General features: G+C 48.5%; 1 protein-coding gene and 1 long non-coding RNA gene across 6 annotated transcripts; both read left to right on the top strand.

Annotated features, from left to right (window-relative positions):
- Nucleotides 1-3,462: 3,462 nt before the first annotated feature.
- Nucleotides 3,463-10,793, top strand: LOC125338374 (transmembrane protein 45B-like). 4 transcript variants are annotated; one of them, XM_048329049.1, is made up of 6 exons: nt 3,463-3,554; nt 7,694-7,892; nt 8,156-8,368; nt 9,011-9,195; nt 9,833-9,978; nt 10,234-10,793. In XM_048329049.1, exons 1-6 carry the CDS (start codon nt 3,531-3,533, stop codon nt 10,361-10,363), a joined length of 897 nt encoding a protein of 298 aa, XP_048185006.1. In that variant the 5' UTR covers nt 3,463-3,530; the 3' UTR covers nt 10,364-10,793. The 4 variants fall into 4 exon arrangements, with proteins under 4 accessions (XP_048185006.1, XP_048185009.1, XP_048185010.1 ...); XM_048329052.1 differs by lacking the exon at nt 3,463-3,554 and adding an exon at nt 4,163-4,277; XM_048329053.1 differs by lacking the exon at nt 3,463-3,554 and adding an exon at nt 4,334-4,407.
- Nucleotides 10,794-11,703: 910 nt separating this feature from the next.
- Nucleotides 11,704-20,900, top strand: LOC125338386. 2 transcript variants are annotated; one of them, XR_007208271.1, is made up of 6 exons: nt 11,704-12,774; nt 12,874-13,074; nt 14,514-14,653; nt 14,743-15,365; nt 19,995-20,124; nt 20,819-20,900. It is a non-coding gene; the product is annotated as an uncharacterized LOC125338386 (long non-coding RNA). The 2 variants fall into 2 exon arrangements; XR_007208270.1 differs by having other exon boundaries at nt 11,704-13,074.
- Nucleotides 20,901-22,225: the final 1,325 nt, after the last annotated feature.

Genomic DNA, 22,225 nt, shown 5'->3' with positions numbered 1-22,225 from the left:
CATGTCTCAAACCCCAGGGCTGGAAGGACGCTCTGCACTGAGATCTTCTCCCTTCTGTGTAGTGGGGGATGGATGGCAGGAGATTTTTGTGCTCATGTTCATGACTGCACAGAAAAGCAGCTCCTGGCAGGTCCAAGGGAAATCAAAGTTTGTCTTTTAACCCCTTTTCCTTTGTGCAAAGAGCCTGTCACGGACTGCAGAGACTACAGCCTGGATTGTACTGCCCATTAACGAAGACTAACTAGCTCCCCTTGATGCCAGCTTTCCTGTACATCCCCTGCTAAGCCAGTTTATTTTGCAGGGCTGGATACTGGGAGGTGCAAACAGACTGGGCGTGATGAGAATGAAGCAGCAGAGCTGCATCTCCGTACATCCATCCCATAAACTCATGATTAGGTCTCATGAGTCGTAACCACTGAACATGAGGAGTATTTTGTAGATATTTTTTTATCTGCCGAGGCAGAACAGTTTTTCCGAACACCACGAATTCCTCTGGCTGCTGTGGGGAGACACGGCCCATCCTGCAGATGCCACATGCTAATGGCAGAGAGCCCCCCGGGAGGAAGGGCACAAACCGAGCTAACGGGAATGCTGCAGGACAGGGATGGGCTCATTGAAGAGCAAAAAGGCCTTTTGTGATGGTCTGAATTATTTCTGGTCTTCTCTGAATTATTTGCTTTTAGGAAACAGCCCAAGCATCCCTATTTTCACTGAACAGCCAGGGGAGGGCAGCAGCTGCAGCTGGACCAGGAACGGATCCAAGCTGGATGCAGTCATCTTCCTCCTTCCCACCCCCAAAAGCCGGAGGTTTTTTCCACTCCAGGGCACACAAATGAGAGCTGACTTTGGTTTTTAAAAGCACTCCTTGCTTTTGGAAGTGGGATAGTGTTTATTTAACTCTTCACAGCTCTTAATCAAGTTGCTGTCTCCTTTCCCCCCTCCTTTCTTTGGCCCCTGTCACTGTATGGCCACAAAACACCTTTTCCCTCCACAGCACCCAGAGTCTGGAATAGTTTCTGTTTGCCTCATTAACTCCCTGCTCCTACAAACATTCTAGGCCTGTCAGCAGAGCACTCACTAATTTGTTTTCCAGCTCTGGAGCACGTTCTTTTCCAAGGTATGAAGGTCAGCAAAGGAGGAGAGATCCAGCCTGTGATTAAGGAAGGAAATACAGTTGGGGTTCATTTCTGCGTGAGAATTAATCATTTTTATTTTAACTAAAACCAGTTTGTAAATAGTTTAGGTACCAAAAAAAGGTATGAAGGTGTCTGGACCAGTGGTACAGAGATGGTTTATTATACGGAGGTGCAAACATAAGCCATCCTCACGTTTATTTCTTGCGTGATGGATATTTTAGGACAGGTCTAGATGAAGACTTGCTTTTAACACAACATTAACATCAAACAGATGCTCTGGATCATGTTTTTTCAGCATATAATGTTTGGACTTGATGATCTTGAAGGTTTTTTCCAACCTAAACTATTCCATGATTCTATAAATTGAGTTCAAGTGTCTCTGCACTGGACCCATTGGCCATGCAGCTGGAGTGGGCTGGGGCTGTGTTTGTATCCACATCCACACTGATTTTAAAAAGACCAGGATGCCCTGGGTGGTGTCTCAGGGATGTTTTGTCCTTGTGTAATTGTAGCCTGATGTTCGATTTTGTCACTCAGGCGTCCTGCTCATCCTCGGCCGGAAGGAGCTGCTGATCCTCCCCTTTTCTTACAAAGGAGCCCAGACAACACCCCCAGAGCAGCCAAAGGTCCTGGCAGCTGCACTTCCTGCAGCTGGAAAGACAAACCCTTCATCAGGAGCCAGCACAGCCCGTCCACAAGCCACTCATTCCTGGGGCAGGGATAGGATCTCCCGTTGCCAGCCCTCACAGCCACTTCTGCGTGAGGCTGAAATGAAGGTGTAGCAGCAGAACAAGCCCTGCCTCTGCTTTTACCACCTGCTTTACCTCCTGTTGCCTGTTTATGAAAGCTGGTGTTAGCATTCATCGTAATAATAGTAATAATACTTTGCACTTCCCAAACAACCATCCATCTGCAGCACTCGAACTGCTGGCAAACCTTTAATTAGATTGTGCCTCCCACCACCCCCAGGAAGGAGACAAACATTACCACATTTTTTCATTAGCACTGAGGCTGATGATGAACCTTCAGGGCAAAGATGTTGCAGTTACAGCTGAGAAAAAAGAAAAAAGAAAAAAAGAAAAAGAGAAAAAGAAAAAGAGAAAAAGAAAAAGAGAAAAAGAAAAATCCAATTCAGTTCAGGGTTTAGCTTGAGGACATTAGAGGAGCTGGAGAGGGTCGGACACAGCTCTGCCACCCCCAGACTTTTCCTGGGAGTAAGAATAGGTATATTCCCTAAGGAATTTGAATGGAATTGCATCCATTTGTGCCCACAGTGATTTTACCATGCACGGAGTGTCAGTGACCTGCTAGGAGATTTGGGGGCATTTGCCATCTTTTCCTGGGTCCCCCTCACTGGGTTGTTCCCAACCACCCATCAGAGTTAAATCCCCATTTTCCCCATGGGGATGGTTCAAAAGAAACCCCTTTTTCTAAACTTTTTAAGGCACTGAAAACTTCTTTCACTGTCTGTAACTTAAGTTGCCCTTTTCATAGAAGCTTTGTCTCTGGCCTTTACTCTTTGCTGGCCCTTTACAGAAAAAAGTACATTGATCCTCTGAGTAGATACTTTCCAGCTGGGCCCCGTTTCCTCCCATCACTCTCCAGCTGCTGCACTCCCACCTCATTTTTCCCCACTTTCTCCAAGGGCTTGGCTCCTCTTGTTTGGGAAGCAGCTTCTTGCCCTTTGGGGTAGCGGTTTGTAGGGGTGGGTGGTTGCAGAAAGGAAAACTGAGCTGGAAGAGGTCCACTTTGGCAGATGGTGCTGCTGCTTTTTTTCCAGCAAGAAAGGTAAGGGGTTTGTCCTCATCATTTTCAGGGTTGGGTCTGTAAGGAAGAACTCCTGTGAGGGTTGTATTTCTCCCTATGCTTGGATCTAATGTTGTACCAATTTCCTAAGCTTAAGCTTGGGTGAAACTGCATTAGTGGAAGCCCCTTTGCTACTGTGGGCTCCTCAGGACCCTTTTGCAGGTGTGCTCATCCCTGTTCCACTCATCCTGCTTCTCAGGCACCGTTGGAAGTGAGCAGTGCTGGATGTACAGCACAGCCTCTTGTTTTCCTTCCTTCCTCCCACTTGATATGAAGATAATGGGAATAAAAGGCTCCTGGCTATGGCTTGGTAGCTTTTCTGGCTGTGCTGGACCACAGCCCATCACCCTGGGGAGGCTGCTTTGCTTCCAGTGCTGCTCCAGCCTTGGCTCACACGTGTGGCTCCAGGCAGGGCTGGTCCTGCAGGCTTGCTCAGGGTGGGTTTGGCAGCACGAGTGAGATAAATACACAACTTCCTTGGAGAACTGCTGGATTGGGAATGTGGCTGCCCTGGGGTCAGGGGCCTGGGCAGTGCTCTGGGGTGATGCTGGGTGTTTCTGCACCATCAGCTCAGTGCTGTGGAAGGACATGGGGACACTCAGGTGGCCTGAGGTATTTATTTGCCTGAAGCACTTGCATTGTTCATCTTTGCAGCCATCAGTGGGATGGGCAGCAGCTTCGAGGTGGCTTCTGTCTGTGGTTGCTTGGTGAAGGGCAGCGTTGTGCTTTAGAGAGGAAAAAATGAGTGGAAACAGGCTGCTGTGTCTTGCCTGCCCATCTTTTGGGGGAGAGAGGGCCATGGCCCCCCACTTCTCAGCTGCTGTGGGCTGGGAGGTGGAGCTCACAAAGACTTCGCTCTGCTTTGCGAGCTTCTGGCCCAAAATCTCCTGCCCTCAGGCAACTTTTATAAGATTGGACCCCCTAAAAGGGTTATCGTGTCCCTGGCAACCCAGCTCAGAGGCTTCCAGCAGAGCCCTGTCAGACCTCACTGCCGCCTTATCTCTTCCTGGCTCTTTCCCCAGTCACTCCCAGCCCCACTGTAACAACTGAATATACGTGGTTGCCATGGGAACAGAAATTGGCTGCTTATGCTGATTTTTGTGGCAAACTCCAGGAGAGCTGTTGCTGGTTTTTTAATAGCAGACGGGAGGTGGCCCAGGTTGTGAAAGGTGGTTGACTCAGGGTGCTTCGAACTGGCCCTCAGGATGTTCAGCTCCAAACATCCTGTCTGAGGGGCACCTCCCCATGGTGGCTTCTCCCTTTATCTGCCTCTTCTGAGTAATAACCTCCTTGCTGACACATCTGGAGAGGGAGAAGGACCGGCAGGAGTCACAGGTAAATTCTTCCATCCACACACTGGTGAGCAGCTGTGCCATGGAATGGACACAGCTGTGGGAACTTGGGAAGAAGGCACGTGGGGAGAACCTCTCTGAGAGACAAAGGTTCAGCTTGATGACAGCTGTGGGTGAGGCCGGTGGAAGTGGTGCTGATGGTGCCAGAAATCTCTGGCTTTAGCCCTTTTTTAGGGGAGGTTATTGTGATTTGGAGCCGCATCATAGCAGAGGATGGGAGTTGTTCAGCCTGGAGAGGAGAAGGCTCTGGGGAGCCCTCAGAGCCCCTTCCAGTGCCTAGAGGAGCCCCAAGAGAGCTGGAGAGGGACTCCTGGAGTGTCAGGACAAGGGGGAATGGCTTCCCACTGCCAGAGGGAAGGGTTACATGGGATATTAGGAGGAAATTCTTCCCTGTGAGGGTGGTGAGGCCCTGGCACAGGGTGCCCAGAGCAGCTGTGGCTGCCCCTGGATCCCTGGAAGTGTTCAAGGGTGAAGGAGGATTCACAAAGAGAAGACCCTCCAAATACCTGTGGCCGGGTGCTGAGCTTGCCCTCTGCACACAAGTTGGCTGTCCTGGAATGCTGATGGTTGCACCCATGGGTGCTTGTATGGAACACTGGTGTGTCCAGAGGGACAGCAGCAATCCCCCCATGAGAGCAAGTGAGGTCAAAATCATGGATGGTGATGGGTCTGGAGCTGCAATGGCTCCAGGGGAGAACCTGGGAGCGGGGCAGGAGTGCTGTCCTTCCCAAGCCAAGCCTGAGGAGGCTGCAAGCAGTCAGACAAGGCTCTGTCAGGACAGCAGGCAGCTCCCCTATGGCGATTAAGCAGGAGCTTCACAGCCTGGAAGCTGTGGAAGGAGAAAGGCAGCTCAGGTAATAACTTCTGACTGCAGCCATATTTCAAGTGCTCTGACAGACAGATCAGCTCCCAGGAGGAATAAATAACCTGGTGTCTCTGCTCTTTCCTGGCTGCCACTTACTTGGAGCTAAATGAGCTTTCATGGGAGCGTGGGCTCCAAAGCTGGAGTGGGGGAAGCCAGTGGGGTCAGGGTGTCAGGGCTGGGCTCGTTGGGCTGGTCGAGGGGCTCTGTGAATGTGGGGGGTTGTTTTCCTGTGCCTCAAATACGTGAGCTGTGCGAGTGGACTGTTGCTTGGAAACGTCTGGTTTTGCTGCAGAATAGTGGATGTTTCATAAAAGAAGGAGGGTTGTTTTGTTTTTGGGGGTTTTTTTTAGTTAGTGAGTTACATGCAAGCTTCTGCTTGTCTGATGGTGGTTTGGGACATCTCTGCTACAAGAGAGATGCCCCAGGACATGGCAGGATTCCTGGAATTGTTCAAAGCCATGTTGGACGGGGCTTGGAGCAACCTGATCCAGTGGAACATGTCCCTGCCCACAGCAAGGAGTCGGAATGAGATGAGCTTTAAGGTCCCTTCCAGCCCAAACCATTCTGGGATCCATGGTGGCTGCTGAAGGGCTGTTTCCAGTTGCCGGGAAGCAAAGGAGACTCGTGACAACTCCCCAAAGCCTTGCTGGATTGGGCTGCTGAGGGGTTGCAAAGCGAAAGGGTCCCTGGCACTGCAAGGAAGAGCAAGGCTGCTCTGCTGGGGAGGGGGATGGTCAGGGTAGGAGATTCCAGCTCTGAAACAGCAGATTGGGTCTGCTGGTAACTCAGGTGAAGGGGGAGATGGCAGGTGGGTGTGGGGCGACAGATCCCCGGGTTAATCCCGGATGCTGGCATGGCTTGGAGCAGCCTCTGGAGCTGCAGGTGGGACATGTTTGTCGTTTCTGGGCTCTGGGATGTCTCTGCTCTCCTTCTCTCCACCAGTTAATCATGTCAAATTAATGTTCCTGACATGTCTCTCGATCAGGGTGCACTCCAGCTTCAGGCTGTTGCCCTTGCAGTCACAAGTAGGACAATGGTAAAATTTGGTTATATATCACGCAGTTGTGCTGTGCTTAAATGGGCTTTGTTGTTAGTCACTTCGGATGTAGATGTCTGTGCAGGGAAAATAAGTGTCCTGGCTGGGATGTCCAGGCCATAATCAGGAAAGACGTGGGTTCTCCTGGGGAATCAGCCATCTCACCCTAATGTAGGCACCCAAAATAGAGCAGAGAGCCATCCCTGATCCCCAGCTCCTGGCTGGGGCATTTCTCACCTACCTGAAAGGCCGTTTAGTAACTTCCATCCTGAAAGGAAGCCTTAGCACAGATTTGAGCCTTTCCCAGATTGCCTGTGTCCCAGAGATGCAAAGGATGACAATGGTTTCTACATTCCAGTCCTGTGTTTACCACACGGAGCTGAGCCAGTCTGACCCATGCCGGCTCTGCAGCCAAAACCCAACCTGGAATGTCTTGCCGATCTCTCCCTCACCTCAGGCACTTGCCACACCACATCCTACCCTTGTTTTGCAGTGCCTAATTACTTTCTAGTGTGGGAGGACTCGGAGAACGTGCTGGAGTTGTTCATCCAGCCTCTGTAATTTGCTTTGGTATTTATAAACACAACGAGGATGTGATTTGTGATGCAAGGGCAGGTCGGTGTGGAAGCTTTGGGATGAGTAATGCCTTCCTCTGTGCACATCTGAGCTGCAGAAAAGGACTGGAAAGCCCATGAGGAGGAGAAAAGTGAGTCCTCCTTAGCTGGTAGAAGCTTACAGAGAGCAAGGAGAGAGGTCTTTCTGGAGGGAACAAGACCATCCCAAGGTAAAACAATGCTAGAAACTCTTAGATCATTATTTATTCCTTTCTGTGCTTGCTACACTGGGATTTTTCTCAGGAATTTTGGTATGGGCTGAAATACTTTGCAGGATATAAATTTGGTGTACCTTTGCTCATCTCCATCCTTCTTGGTTGGTACTCTGGCATTGATCTGACTTAGTCAAGGCTTTTATCTCTTGTGTCAAATCACCACTTGTGTGCCACACAAAGGTTGCGTGGAATATGCATGAGGCTCTTTTTCCAAGGGGTAGTGGTTCCTGGGTTGCCTCCTCCTGCACAGCCCAGAAAAGCCTTCACTGGCTGGAGGTCCTAATCCAGCACTGAATTCACACCCTGGTAATTGCCTCATTTGGAGCAAGTTCATGGTCTAAGCAAATTACTGTCATGTTGCTTTTATTGGTAAAAACTTTGTTGTGTTTCTTCTCCTAATAGCTGTTACGCATTCTTGGGCACTAATGTACTGTTGTGTGGCACGAAGTCCTGATGATTTTATGTGCAGCCACAGGAATACAAATACACACACACAGTGGTGCACAGTGGCAGCTTCCCCGTGCTGATATCCATCTCTGGTACTCCCTGTTTGAGCTGAGCCATGTGCACCTGCTCTGTCAGGATGTGGATCCCTGGGGATGCTGAGCAGCCCAACAACTCCCTTGGGGATGCTTTAGGTTGGCCATCAGGCGCTGTTTGTCCTTGCAGGTCCGGAGAACGAGCCCGATGCCAACAAGTTTTCTGGGCAGTGCCCTCCGGGGCACTTTCTTCTTCGCCTTTGGCCTGTGGTGGTCAGTGCGGTACCCCCTGAAGTACCTCAGAAGGAGAGGTGACGCCGAGGGCCAGCGGGGCCGTGGGCGCGCAGAGCTCTTCGAAGGGGCAGTCAAAGCTTTCTTTGCTCTAGTAGGTAAGAGATTACGATGGTGAGTCCCTTCCCCAATATCTACTAACACAGCAGCCACTCTCCCCACAACGCTGGGGCTGTTTGTAGTGGGAAACCTCTGGCACAGTAGGGCTTGGGGACATGCTTGTGGCACGCCCTGGGACGGGACCTTGCTGTTGTTCTCCTGGGCAAACACCACTATGGCTTCATCACTGCAAAGGAACACTCCCTCAGATCTGTCATTTCCCTGTGTATAAGGAAAAGTGACGTTTTCTCTCTTTGCCCAGGGATACTGGTGGAGCAGTTTGTCCCCACGGGTCCCCACCTGCAGCTGTACAGCCCCAAGACGCATAGCTGGACTGACCTCACCCCCTGGCACTACTCCACCATCTACCTGTTCTTCCTCCTCTCTGGCATCACAGACCTGATCTCACACTCCCCGCTCAAGCTGCCACCGGGCTTGGACCGGCTCTCGCTGTCCCTGGCTCTGCTCGTGGAAGGTGAATTGCACCTGGTGCTGGGGGAGGAGAGGACACAGAATAAGGAATTGCTGCCGTGCTCATGGGTGTGACGGCTCCTGGGCAGTCTAGGAGCCCCAAAGGCAGAGCTGGAGGGGGTGTGGATGCACGATGGCACTGGCTGTGTGACACTGTCACCCCCTCCTTGCTCCTCCTAAATATGGATTCAGCCATAGCTGGATGCCACAGGGGATGCTTGAGGGATCTGTGCTTCTCCTGGTGGCCAGCAACTTGCTCACTCTGGAGTTACAAAAAGGTGTAATCTCCCCACCTTGGTTGGATGTAGAGGGACAGACCCTGAGACAAAGCTCCCCACCATCTTTTGAGCTCAAGGTGCACATCCCTGTGCTCCTCCTGCAGCCCTGGCTGGGGCACAGGGATCCCCACAGGTACAGGGGCACAGGGAGCTCCGTAGGCACAGGGGTTCCTTGGGGCAGAGCAGAGCCAGTGCTGGGGCTGCCTGGTCATTGCAGAGGGAAGGTGGTAACCGCAGCTGGTGGCTCTCTGGTTCTTCCCCCCAAGGTAGATCATGGCAAGGCCTGGAGCATAGTCTGAGTTTTCAGATGATCTTTTAAGAGAAAAATCCCAGAGTGTCCTTTGCTAACACAGGGTGGATCTTGGTAGGTTTGCTCTTCTGTTTCCGTGACTACAGCAATGCTGTGCTGGACCACCACCTCCACTCCCTGCTGGCCATGGCTATCTTTGCCGGAGTCTTCTGTGCCCTCCTAGAGGTGTTCCTCCGAGACCATATCATCCTGGAGACCTTCAGGACCAGCTCCTTCCTTCTCCAGGGCTCTTGGCTTTGGCAGGTCAGTGTGTATCCAGCATTCTCCTCAGAGCCTTCCACCCAGGAAGGCAAGTGGAGTGGGGCTGCTCTGCCCTTTTAGGCACATCTGTTGGGGTTAAACTTGTAGGCTGTTCAAATATCTTTGTAAATAAGAAGAGGAAATGAGGCTCAGTGCCAGAGCTGCCATTGTGAAGAAGTGCATGTGTAGTGTAGCAGCATGGACAGACCTGGAAATGAATGGAAAGTGGAAATCGGAGCTCCCAAGGGAAGGAAACCACAATCATGAATTTTTTTAAATTTCATTAGGTCCATTTTCTTCCTCTGTTTGTTCCAAGTAACTGGAAACATCTGGAAATCTCTCACATAATCACCCAGCTTTTGGTCTAGGGGGAAATGTACAGACTGGCAATGTCACCTTTGGGACGTCATCTTTCTTCAGGATGCTGCACTGCAAGCCCTAAGGATTGTCTGAAGAGAATCCACCTCCTCCTGACACCCTTGTGTCAGTCTGAGGGGGCAAGGGTGCTTGGGGAAGCCAAGGGCAGTGCCCCAGGTGTTACTTGGGGTTATAGTGCCTCTAGTCCACAGTCAGCTGCAGGAGGTGGGCTGAAAACAGGAGGGATGTGCTAAAGCCTGACTTCTTTTTCATCTGTGATCAGATTGGGTTTGTGCTGTCCCCTCCGTGGGGAGGACCAGGCTGGGATCAGAGCGACCCCAGCAACCTCTTGTTCCTCACCATGTGCTTCTGCTGGCACTACGTGGGTGCTCTCGTGGTGATGGCCACCAACGCTGCCATGACCCGCTGGTATGAGGGGTCCTGGTACAGGGCGTGGGCTGGGGTGGCCAAGAGCAATGCTTAGACCCAACACTGGGGTGGGAAATCCGTGCACCAGTGTGTCATGGGACAAGGAGTGTGGGTGTCCCTGCATATCCAAGCATGGCTTGGCTGGAAAGGGTGGGCTCCATGCCACCACAGAGCAGCCTTTCCAAGCAGGGTGGGGTGAGCCAGTGGCTCTCACTACCCACAAATCCCTGACCAGTGTCACTGTCTCTCCTGCAGCTGCAATGAGTCCTGCCAGCTGAAATTTGGGGACATCGACGTGGAGCTGGACTGTGGCTTGTGCCTTCACAGAGGGAAGAAGAGCTCCAGTGGTGCCTTGCTGCTGGAGGGCAGCTCAGATGACAAATGAGGCTATGGCGGGCATGGAAATCTCTTCCCTGCTGTTTTAGAGCACTTGACATGAGGTTTTTAATTAGTCTTGATAAACTACAGCAGCACTTGACAGTGGAGCTTCAGAAGTAGGAGGCAGGACCCTGAGCAGTGTGGCAGGGGATGCAAAGCCTTTCTTTGTGCAGCCCTTTGGTAGCCACAAGTTTTTAATGCTCTGAGCTGCAGCCCAGGCTGCATACTGCAGGACTCGTTTGCTGGTGGGGTCCAACTGGTGTGGCAAATCTGACTATTTTTTAAAAATTATTTTCCCTTCTGCTTCCTCAGAAGGGAGCCAAGCCAGCGTTCAAAGCTCCTGGTGGCTGTCGTTCACTCTGGTGTTAATGGAGAGGGTTTTGTACACAACTGAATGTACAGGGTATCCGTGTTCACCAATAAAGTGCTTTAACACACCTCCTCTGTGGATCTCTTGAACACAATGTTGCAGGCTAAGGCTTCAAAATGGTTTGGGCTGTGGATCAAATATCTGAGGGGTGGGACTATGTGTGATTTAATGCAGACAAATCTGCCCAGGGAAGGGTGGGTGTCCAGTGGACAGAAATGATGGAGGGTAGCTGCTCTCCTGCTTGTTTTTCATCAGAAGCTGAGTTAGGCATGTGATCCAGGGGTGTGGTGGTCCTGGGAGGTGGGATATTTGCTGGGCAGGGGGCTCAGCTCGGAGAAAGACCCTTGAAGCAAAATTATGGTTTTAGCTGGCTGGGGATGGGTGTATGGATGGCCTTGGTAAGTCTCTGAGAGCCCTGCAGTGGTCTCAGCTTTTCTCCAACACCTCTATTCCCCCCTTGGAGCTGGTCACTTCCAAACAAAACCTTCCCATTAGGGGTGTCTGCCTTGCTGTTGGTGTCTCCTTTTGTTTGCAGGAGAACAGTGTGGGGGGATCCTTCCTGCCATTGAGAACAAAACCGAATTTAAAAGATAGCATTAGGAGGATTAGTGAAAGAACATCACTAATCATCATCCAAAAGTTCATCATCAACATCTAAAATGTTTGTGCCATGTCCTTGGTTGAGGGCTGGGCTGGGTGAATAGGGGAGCACAAACAGCATTGATTTTATCTTCCAACGCCTTTACTGTATTCCCCTAAGAAATGCAAGAGCCAGTTTAGTCTGAAGACATGCCTCCTGGGCTGCACAGGCTGGGAGGAAAGAAAAATCCCCCCTGGCTCAAACCAGTTGCAATTCCCAGCCCGATGTGAGCTCCCTGGAAGAGGGAGTATTACCTATTTAATTTTTTATTTGGCATTTTTAAATTTTATTTTTGTATTTTATTTTTATATTTTCTCCTTTTGGAGCAGGGCTGGAAGAAGACCAATGCTTCGCATTGCTGGCAGCTGTCCAGAAAAAAACCTTGAGGAGCAGAAAAAAGCAAGTGCAGTGTTTTGGGCTCCCTCATTTGGCACCCACACACAGAGGATGGTCTAATTGGGATTCTAAAGCAGGCTGCCCTCCTGAGCAATGATTTCTCCAGGATCTGGTTGCCTTTAAGTCGGGCTGATGTGGATCTCCAGTACTGGAGTGAGAGCTTGTATTGTGCTCCATTGAGGTGATGTGCTCCCATTGTTAATAATCGTCCTGGGACTAGAAGTGGGGTCACTGTGTCAAGTTGTTACAGACTGGCTGCCATTAATGGGAAGCTCGGTGCAGAGGTTACAAGCTGGTGTACTGAGCTCGGATTGAAAAGAGGGGGAAAACAATCTCTTTCCCCTTTGATCAACTAATGTTACTTTTTTCCTGGTTTTTTTTTCTGCCCTAATGTTATCTTTGCAGTGCTGAATCTCTTACTGAGGATTTTGCTGCATAAAATGTCGGTTTTGCTGGTGATGTTTCTTCTTTCTTTGAATAAATGGGAAAGCAAATAGTAATCATCCTGCTGTGTGTTTCGACAGGTTCGGTGGGATCACACTCCAAGACCAAGAGGGTTTCTTTGAACTGGGCACCCAAAATTACCTGTTACCATGTTAGGTGATAGAGCTGCCCCATATTTGACATAATGACTAATGTTCCTTGTGTCAACAGAGTAGAAAGAAGACATGAGGTTGTTGAGGCTGTGGCTGTGTTTGTTGAACAGTTCCCAGCTAGCCTGGGTGTGGGATTGGTATTTCCTGGAACATCTTCTCTCCCAGTGAAGCTGGAAAGGAATAAAGCTCATTGAGTAGAGAGTCAGCCCATGGCAGAGGGTTGGAATGAGATGATCTTTAAAATCCCTTTCAACACAAACCATTCTGGGATTCCATGAGTAGGCAAGGTGCAAGCGATTGGTAAAGTCCCCATTGTCCACCCAAAACTGTTGCTGGTCCTGTGCTGTGGACACAAGGGGCCCTGAAATAGGTGAGAGCTGGACACCTTGTTCCATTGGAGTCCCTGCCTCTCCAAGGTGGGTTAGGATCTGTGCCTGGGTGAGTTTAATTACCGGAGACCTCATTATTTATCATACACAGACCTGAGAGATGCTGTTCCTTTTATTTTCTGACAGAACATTCGATTCCTTGTGTAGTTCCTGTGGCATGTCTGCGCTGTTGATCCCCAGGGAGACACAGAGATGTGGATGATTTTCTTTTTCCATGGACTGTGGGCTGTGATTCCCTGAAAATACCTTGGCCAGAAAGCAATGCTGTGTCTCTTTGTTGTTCCACATGTTGTTAAGCTTTAAATGATGCACAAGCCAGGATCTAAGGTAATTCTTCCCTGCATTTTACCTTTTTTCTTGTCTATTGGCACACAGAAACACTAAGACCGGTGGTTTTGATGAGAAATATTCTCTGCTGCACAACTAAACTTGGAGAATTGATTGAGGTATCCAGAACACACGTGCTGAAGTGTTTGGAAGGAATAGGGACCCTCGTGCTCCCAGGTTGAATTCACAAGTTGTCTCATAGTAAGGGCTGGGAGAATGTCATGAAAAGGGGGATGTAAAAGTTTTCCCATTTCCACAAATCCTCTGCTGCTGGTAAATGTCAGGAACGGGCTTTTACCCTGAAGGAACTGGCCATGGAAGCCTTTGGAGGATGGCTGGGTGTGATTTGGGAACCCTCTTGCCTCAGCTGGAGGGAAGAGAAATTCTTGAGACCATATGGAAAATTGCTGCTGGACGAGCTGAGGTGCTTTACAGACCCTCTGTACTCGGATCCGTATGCAAAACCTTTGTTACTGCTGAGACTCTTGCTGGAGATTCATGGTTTGAAGAGGAGTTGAAATTAGCACTTCAAGCACCACTAAAATCTATTCTTTCAGCTTAATTATTATACTTAGCTTCCAAACTTAATGCAATTGCTGTTCAGAGGACAATTGGATTTTCTAGGTCACTCATCTCTTCCAGAACTTATAATATTTCATACTTTTTTTTTTTTTTAATGCATTTCTTGCCTATTAACTCAAGTGATTTAAGAAACAACAGTCAGCAGTACATGGTTTTTTCCTCTATGAGGATGCACAACTTGGATCTCATTCAAGGTTGTGGTGAGGCTGCATCTTGAATAGTGTGTTCAAGTTTGGGTCCCTCACTACAAAGGCATGGTGGTGCTGGAGGTTGTCCAGAGAAGGGAACAGAACTGGAGAAGTGCTACCAAGGAGGGGGAAGTTTTCCAGCTCTGGCTGGAGTAGTTTTTTTGGGAGGCTGGAGGTTCTTGGATGTGCCTGAGTGGTGATCATGAAGTGTTTTGTGGAGAGGAGGCTGCTCCTGCTTGCAGGATGCTCTGGGTTCCAGCAAGAGTTTAACAGTGTAACAGGGGTGATAAATTCATTGTTAATTGTTAATTCATTTCCATGTACTTTGTGAGACTTCAGACCAGCAAACAGTTTGCTGAATGCCTGTGTATAATGAGATGCTCAAATATGATGAATCTTAAGAGTTAGAATGGCAGTATTGAAAAAGATACAATTTTCCCCTAGAGGTATCATCTGTGGAGTCTCATAGTGCTCACATCACTCATCTCTTTCCTGACATGTCTATGAATGTCAGGTAGGCGTTTCTTTTCCCAGCACTGCTTTGAAAATAGATACCAGTGACTATATTTTGTGGGGGGAAATAAAATTTAAAAATCCAGGTGTGCCAATGTGTTTCACCAAACAAATTTCCCTGTTTATTAACCTTAATAATATTTCTTTTCCCTGCAGGCCATGAGGTGGTTCATGCACTGTGTGAGTGCTAAGGCTGGTGTTAGGATGCCTCATCATGCCCAGTTTCTGCTGGTTCTGTGAGGTGTTTCGAGTTCACAAAGAGCATCCTTCTCAGCACAGTGGAGTCTGATGAGATGGTGATTACACATCTTACTGATTTCCAGAAAGCAACTTGGAAACATCTTTCGTGCAGCTGCTAAAATCTGGTGAACCTTTTTTTCCTCAGGACGCCTCAGCAAACCTGAGCTCATCTTTGGAGTCTCCAACTGCAACAGCAGCCAGGCTTCTCTCTGCCCTCTTGCCTCAGTTGAAAGTTGGGTATAAAGATAAAGAAAGGTTTTTCTAATGCTTAATATCATTATCCAATACTTTCCTCTGGTTGGATTGTGTGTGCTGGGGATATTATTATAATTATATTGGGATCAGCAGTTACGGTGATATTGTGGTGGGGGCCTGAGTTACCTGGATTAAAAGATGAGTTACCTGGATTTGAACAATGAGCTGCCAGTACTACTTGGAAACCCAACTTAAGCCATCAACAGTGCAGCAAAACCTGGAAAAGCTGCTCTCCAGAGCTGGTGCTGGGATGCTGAAAGAACAGCAGTTGCCTCTTTTTCATCTTTCTCTACTGGTGACTTTAATTGCCCCTCATTTCTCAGGGTTATACTGTTGGAAAGTAAAGTATGTAGTTCCTGCATTCATGTGTGAGTGTAGGAGAGAGGTGTTGAGCTTATCAAATAACATAATTTTTACTTGATTTGCAGCATATTTGTGATACATCTGTTCTGCTGACCTGATGTGCTGTCTTACAATGTGCTACCAGTGCTCCACCAGCTGCTCCATCACCTGGTGAGTGCTGTCACTGCCATGAAGGGGTGGGAAAAATGTCCTTTTGTGCTGAGTTTAGGTGGTTCTCTTTTCCCTCTGTGGGCTGCTGGCATCTGATGGACATGGTGCAGCTCTTGTTTCTTCCTTTGTTTCTTCCTCACTGGGAGACTCTATCTGCAACACAATGGACAAAACCCACCTAATTCTGCAATTTATCAGAAAAAAATTCTACCTGGCCAAGCTGTGTCACGGCTCAGGTGGGGGCTGAGTCTTAACTACACCTTGGGCCTCAGCAGTGTCACAGAAAGACACTTAAGTAAATGTGAAATTGATTTAGTTTATCTTGATATTCAAAGTATTTGTCTTAGAATGTGTAATGTTCTACACAGGGCCATAAGTGTGAGTTTGTTGGGTTTTAAAGAGAATTTTAGTTGGATTTAAAAGAAAAAACTCTCAGGGGTTTAAAACAGAGAGTTTTTTAGGTTTAAGAAGTTTTTGTGTTGTGCTGTAGTTCTTCTTTAACTTAATGTTGTATCAAAACATTTTTGTTACGGAAGCCTTTGGAAGGTGGGAGCAGAACAGAGGAGTTGGCCCAAAATCCTTGTCTTTCCTAGGGATTCAATGAAGCATGGAAAACACTCAGCTGCTGGTTTTAATTATTGACTGAAGGAAAACTAAATTACCATGTAGATGTCTGTGTACAGTTTAAGTTTCCTGGTGCTCTGTAGCAAATTCCAGGTAAAATTTAGATTTAAATGGCAAAATAAGGACTGGAGATGCACTTCCCATCTTAACTCCTGGAGGCACAGCTGTAGCAGTTTAATTAATTGATTTAATCAATTGATTAATTATCACTTGAGCACATGGATTACTTGATTGAACTTCTGTAGAAACCAGTTTTATATTTTAGACCAGCTTTAACAGCAGAGCTGGAGCCTCTCAGGCAGCACTGGATGTGTAAACATGACCATAAAGCTGGTTTGTGGTCAAAGAAATTCCTGTTCTTGTTTGGGCAGAGAATGTTTATTCTATGTTTTGTGCTTAATTGGAAGGGGAGAAGCTTCACAATTGAAGATGATTTAGACCAAGTGCATGGGATCTTTGTACAAGCAAAACACAACAGCCTTAAAATACTTTATTTTTACTTTTATTTTTTAAAATTAACTTTTGCTTTACTTTCAATTTTTGCTTTAAGTTTTGCTTTAAGCTTTGCTTACTTTTATTTTCACTTACTGTTATTTGCTTTAATTTTCACCTTTTTATTTTTGCTTTCATTTGCACTTATTTTTATTTTCACTTGTACTTTTTATTTTTTAAATATACTTTTAAGACAAAAATAAAAAGTCCAAACACCATCAGCTGCCCCAGACTTGTCCCACCCCAGCCAAACTCCAAACCACTGTCGTTTACTACTGTAAAAATGAAAATTGCAGCCCCCCTCCCCTAGAGTTTATACATTTTTTTAAAAGCCCCCCCCAGTAAAAGATGTAACACACCAACTACCTGGAACTGTGATCCTCTGGTTTATTAGTGTCTTGGTTTGAAAGACAGGTGTCTGCCAAGGAAGGCAGGAGTCTCCCTTGGAATGGAAGAAAAAAACAATTGCAACCCCCTTCCCTCCGAATTACTATAATTTTGAAATCAAGGGGCTTTTAGGCAAAGATATGAGGAACAGGAATAACAGTTCTTTACTATTAGATATCTATATGTGTATAACCAGTCAAACAAACAGCAATAACTCTGGCAGTGACAGCAAACAATCACAAACCCAGTCCCAGCCTTCTCGGCTGTCGGGCCCTTTCCCCTCGGGTGCAGTTCCGCTCGCAGCCGGCAGGGGCGCTGGCGGCTCCCGGTGAGCAGGGCAGGTGCGATGGTTCCCCCGCGGCTGCAGGGGGCGCTCCGGAGCGAGCTCGGGAAACCCGCGGCTCTGGTGCCCTGGGATCCCGGGAAGGGATGGGACAAAGGCTTCACAAACCCCTGGGCAGCCGATCCCGGACTCTCGGGAACAGCAGGCTGGAAGGCAGGGACGAGCACAGATCCCGGGTGGCAGACGAGATGTATCAAACTCCGGAGCTGTGGTGGGAACCCCCGGAGGTCGGGGCAGGCAGGGCGAGCGGGGCTACAGAGCAGCGAGGGCTCGAAGCAACGGCGGGGGCAGGGCGGCTGCAGCCCGGCTCCCAGCGGGGCAGGGAAAGGCGGGCTTGGGATCCCGGGGTCTCTCCCATAGAAGGGAGGCAGCCAAAGAAGCAGCCTCTCTCTCTGTCCAGATCCCGAGGACTGACTCCCCACACACCCAGGTGAAAGAGATGCCCCCCTCCCTCTGTGGCCAGGTCTTTTGTTTTTCTTAAGCACCCAGCAATTTGTCCCCCTGGCAACATGTATGGGGGAAATTCCTTTAAGAGAAAAATAAAACGGGAGGAGAACTAAAACCCCAACAATTAGGCATTCAGAAACACCGAACATCAAAAATTCTTTCAAGTGAGCCAAATTCTAAGCCCTTCATCAGAAAAAAATCACCGATTTCCACGCTGAAGCTCCTTTTTTCAGCAAGATATTCCAAATATACCAGTAAAGTGTTGTGGTGGATGGACACATCCCAAGTTATATATAGTTAATAGATATATAAATAAATATATATTTACATATATGTATAGTCTGTAAAAGTAAAGAACACTTGAGCATCCTCAACTACCCTTGGAAAAATATGAACTGACAGCACAGGAATAAATGCACCATCTAAACTCAGAGTGTGATTCAGAGCAAAAACTGATTCAACATTCACTTCCACAGTTCATTTTGGGCCATTGGAAATTCAAGTATTCTCTGATTTTTCAGGCCTGAAATTAAATTACAAGGACTTTTCTCATCTGTGGCTTGTAGTTCTTGATGCATCACCCTGAAAAAAAATGGATGCTTCAAGTTCAACCCAAAAAGATGGTTTTGGTGTTCACTCTTCAAAGCAAGGAGAAAGCAATTAGGAAAAGGTAAAACAAACAACATTCCCAGAATTATGAGCAGAGAAAGGCACTAAACACATAATCTGTACAGAAAGGATTATTAATTAAGCAACTGGAATAGCTGAAGGCTGGATCTGTGACCAAGCCTTGGGATAGTCCCAGTCTACTTGATTCTCAGGACCTGGAGTGAGCTCTAGTAACTTACTTGTGTCACCAGCAAGGGATAAACCCAAAATTCAGCCCTCAAAAAACCTCAGACTATGGGGTATCCATCCCAGCAGAGAACAGCTGAATCATGACTTTATCTGCAGTTTATTTCTTTTCCAGCATCCAAATACTCACACAGCCATAAGGAGTGTTTCTTTCCTCATCCCTGCTGAAAACTCATGTCCGTTAACTGCATCTTCACAGACAGCACAAAATCTAAAGCAGATGATCTTGTTACAGCCGAAAAAGTGACACCAGAAGATGGCCCAGCAAGGGCTGAGCCCCAGAAAAAGGGCTACACACAGATAAATTTGCCCAGAGGAGGAGAAAAGGATATTTTCCTGTGGCCTTCTGTCAAGGTGGAGTAGGGATCCACCTTTAGACATTCTTGACCTCAGATAACAATTCACATAGTTTTTCCTGCCCCAAAACCCATGGATACAAGCAGAAGAGCTGCTGCTGAAAAAGGCAGCATTACATTCGCCCGCCCAGGGACCTGCTCTGACCCAAGCTGGGAGGTCAGTGTGATGCCTTCCAGAAGTCCCTTCCAGCCTTCATTTCTCCAGGAGCCTGCACCAGCTGCAGGATTATGCCCTGCTGAACCACCACACTGGAGAAAACAATTATTCCTCACCTTGCATTTGGAGAGGCCCTGCTCTGTTCTCCACTGCAGGAAGCAGAGGCCCTGGTCAGCACATGGAATAGCCCCTGCCCTCCCCTTCACACACACACCCTGCAAACCCAGGCAGCAGCACTAAAAACCCAATCTGAAAGGCCTCTTTTCAACCAGGATGCTCTAAGAACTGGCCCTCTTTGCCAGATGTTCACAAACACACCCTGGAAGCACCAAGCTCAGCTCCAGAATGGCAGGTCTGTGCCAAGTCCCCATCCCAGCAGCCACCCAGGGAGTGGGTGAGATAGCCAATCCCTCTGCTCAGAAGCCTTTACACCACTTTCTTCCTGCAGATGTTTTCTCTGAAGTGCCTGTGCTTTCAGCTAAAAAGAATAAATCCACCCTGGCACCATCCAAGAGACCAGAGTTTCCCTCTTTTTTGAGCTTGCCATAGGCAGAGCCCTTCCTCTCAGAGACCCTGCAGGAGGGTACACCAGACAGCTGCTACAATATAATCCATAAGGGATATTAAATCCAAGTCAGGCATCTGCATCTCCCTCACCCCTCACTGACGCTGTCTGGAGCACCAGAACTAGAAGCACCCTCAGCTTCTTTGCTGTCAGAGCAATATGTTTTACAGGGAGAGATTTTTCAGAGCCACACACACATGGGATGAGCAGAAAGGTCAAAGCCAAGAGTAAACACATCCAAAGTCTCAGGTGTTTCACTTCCTGCTGCACAGTCAGGCAGAGAAAAGCCCCCGGTGCACAGGCAGGGACTCAGAGGAGGGAATAGATGTGCTCCCTGCCAGGGAATGTTCCCAGGGAGCAGGTGAGGAGGAGGAAGAAAATCCCTGCTCTCACATGAAAGCAGGTGAGACGCTCCTGAGAAGTTCCTGCCTCCAGAGTGGCCTCCAGCCCAGGCCCAGAGGATGGATTTGGACCAGCCTGTGTTGCTGTGGAGACTGCAAGGATGTTGAGGATGCCAGGAGGATCATTCACAGGTAACGTGACTCCCCTTGCTCCTTCTGCTCTCACATCCAGGGATCATCTGGGGAAGTCTAAGCATGGAAATGGAACATTGGCTAAGGTCCCTACCTTCCCACAGCACAGCCAGGCTGTGGGACCCAGACCTCCATGAAGCTCTGACATGGGAGGATGAGGAAGCCTTCAGAAAACTGAGATATCCCCAAGCTGTTCCAGTCAGACCCAGAAATTCTGGAAGATTATTAAGTTCCACAGACTCTGGCCCATCATCTCCTCCCCTTAAGGGTCTTTACCCCCTCCCACTGACACACATCACAGCAAGATTCTGGGGAGATGGGAACACTTCCCTCAGGTCCAGCCCCTCCCACCACCTTCAGCCCCACACTCCAAGCACCACAGTCTGTCTGGAGATGGGCCCAGGGAACCTCCCTGGTGCCATCCAGAGACTGATGGTATTTAACAACCAGCTTGTTCAGCCCACAGCCTGTTCTCAAATTGCTCTCAGGAACACAGTGCTGCTGGAAATAAAATTCTACATTAACCCATCCTGGCAGGACACACGGAGAGCCTCCAGGCCAGGGGTTAAGTGCTGCTGCTACAAAGCACAGTCTCCACACAGGTCACTGGTAAATACAGCAAAATGCTCACAGTTTTAACCCACTCACTCTTGCAGAACCACATATACATGAATTAAATCCTTGTTTCTCACAGGTGCTGTGCTCAGCAGAATCTTCTCCCCACCTCTGCAGCAAAGCTACCAGTGCCTGCTGGGATAAAAATGTGAATTTACAGAGAGGCACCCAGAAGATTAAGGATGCTCTGACTCCTGCACTGGAGAAACAGCTTTTGAACCTGCTGCCTTACAGCTCCCTGAAGCTTCCATCCCATGCTGCTGCTGATGATCACAGCCAGGTGATCTGCATGTGGTCCCACTGGGACCTGAAAGCAGGAATGGCTCCACTCACCCTCGCTTTCCCTACCTTACTCTGCCCTATAAAAAACTGTCTTTTTCTGCTCGTCACTCTTGCCCCTCGCTGTGCACCTCTGGCAGCCTTTGTCACCACCACAAAGCCACTGATGCCACTGACCGAGTTGCACCTGCTCTGGACACCACCCAAATTCGTGTGGTGACACCAACTTTAAGCACCACACTCAGGCTGGACCAAAGGACACCTGCAGCTCTCAAACATCTACCTGAAACACCCCAGGTCAAAGGATTAGGAGGGTTTATGTGCTCCATCAGGTGAATGTCACCTTTTGATGGGGTTACAGAAGGAAAGGCTCTGGGCAGTGCATCACCACCTCCTTGAGGTCCTCATGAGCACCTTTAATCTCTTCTGTTGGCTGGGGCTGAATGATCAAAACCACACTTAACACAAATGTTGCTCTGCACATCAGAGACAAGTAGGGCTGGTAAAATCAATCCACCCACGTTCCATCCACTTGCTCCTGTGCACAGAAGGGGCTTGACATCCATCACTGTGCCCTTGCAGAAGAGCTACAAGCAGCTTCAGGAGAAGGGAGACAAACTGATGCAGCATTTCCTCTGCTCAGCATTCCCAAAGGCCCTTCTCAAACATCCTGTTTCCTCACCAGAGCTACACTGCTCCTCTTAAAGAACTTTTTCCTTAAAATCAGTTTTTGGGTTGGAATGCAGCTCTCTACAACACCCTGCTGCACTGTGCTCTGAATCATTTAAGTGTCGTATTGCCATGAAACTGCTGATATTTCCCCAAACTACCCTACAGCCTGCTGGGATCAGCCCCTTTGCTTGCACAGCTGATACCAGGAACACCTGGGACCTGCCTTAGCATCCATCTTCAAGCAGCTACGTTTCAACATGACTTTTCAGAAGCAGTGTGTTGAGCATTTGATGGGGTACCCTTCTTTCTTGAACCAGGGTAAGAGAGCAGAGGAGGCTGCTGTTCTGCTGAGTTCTTTATTTCATGGTCTCACAGCTTTCTTGAAGGCAGAGTTCAAAGGGGGTTACATGATAAAGGCAGCAGGCAAAAACAGCTGCTTCTTTTTTTATATGCTCTATGCTCTATACTCTATATGCTCTATACTCTAGACTCTATACTTTTTCTTGCAGAAGTGTGGATTATATTTGCTAACTGA

The sequence above is a fragment of the Corvus hawaiiensis genome, chromosome 25 (genome assembly GCF_020740725.1).
Source record: "Corvus hawaiiensis isolate bCorHaw1 chromosome 25, bCorHaw1.pri.cur, whole genome shotgun sequence".
Taxonomy (NCBI): domain Eukaryota; kingdom Metazoa; phylum Chordata; class Aves; order Passeriformes; family Corvidae; genus Corvus; species Corvus hawaiiensis.
Note: the sequence above shows the minus strand (reverse complement) of the source record. Positions and strands in the feature narration are given on the sequence as shown.

Bases quoted from the DNA above. Each gene is read 5' to 3' on its own strand.
- LOC125338374 (XM_048329049.1), top strand. From the start codon at position 3,531: ATGGGGACACTCAGGTGGCCTGAG. The intron at 7,893-8,155 runs GTAAGAGATTAC...CTCTTTGCCCAG, and splicing joins AGCTTTCTTTGCTCTAGTAG to GGATACTGGTGGAGCAGTTT. The intron at 9,196-9,832 runs GTCAGTGTGTAT...ATCTGTGATCAG, and splicing joins AGGGCTCTTGGCTTTGGCAG to ATTGGGTTTGTGCTGTCCCC.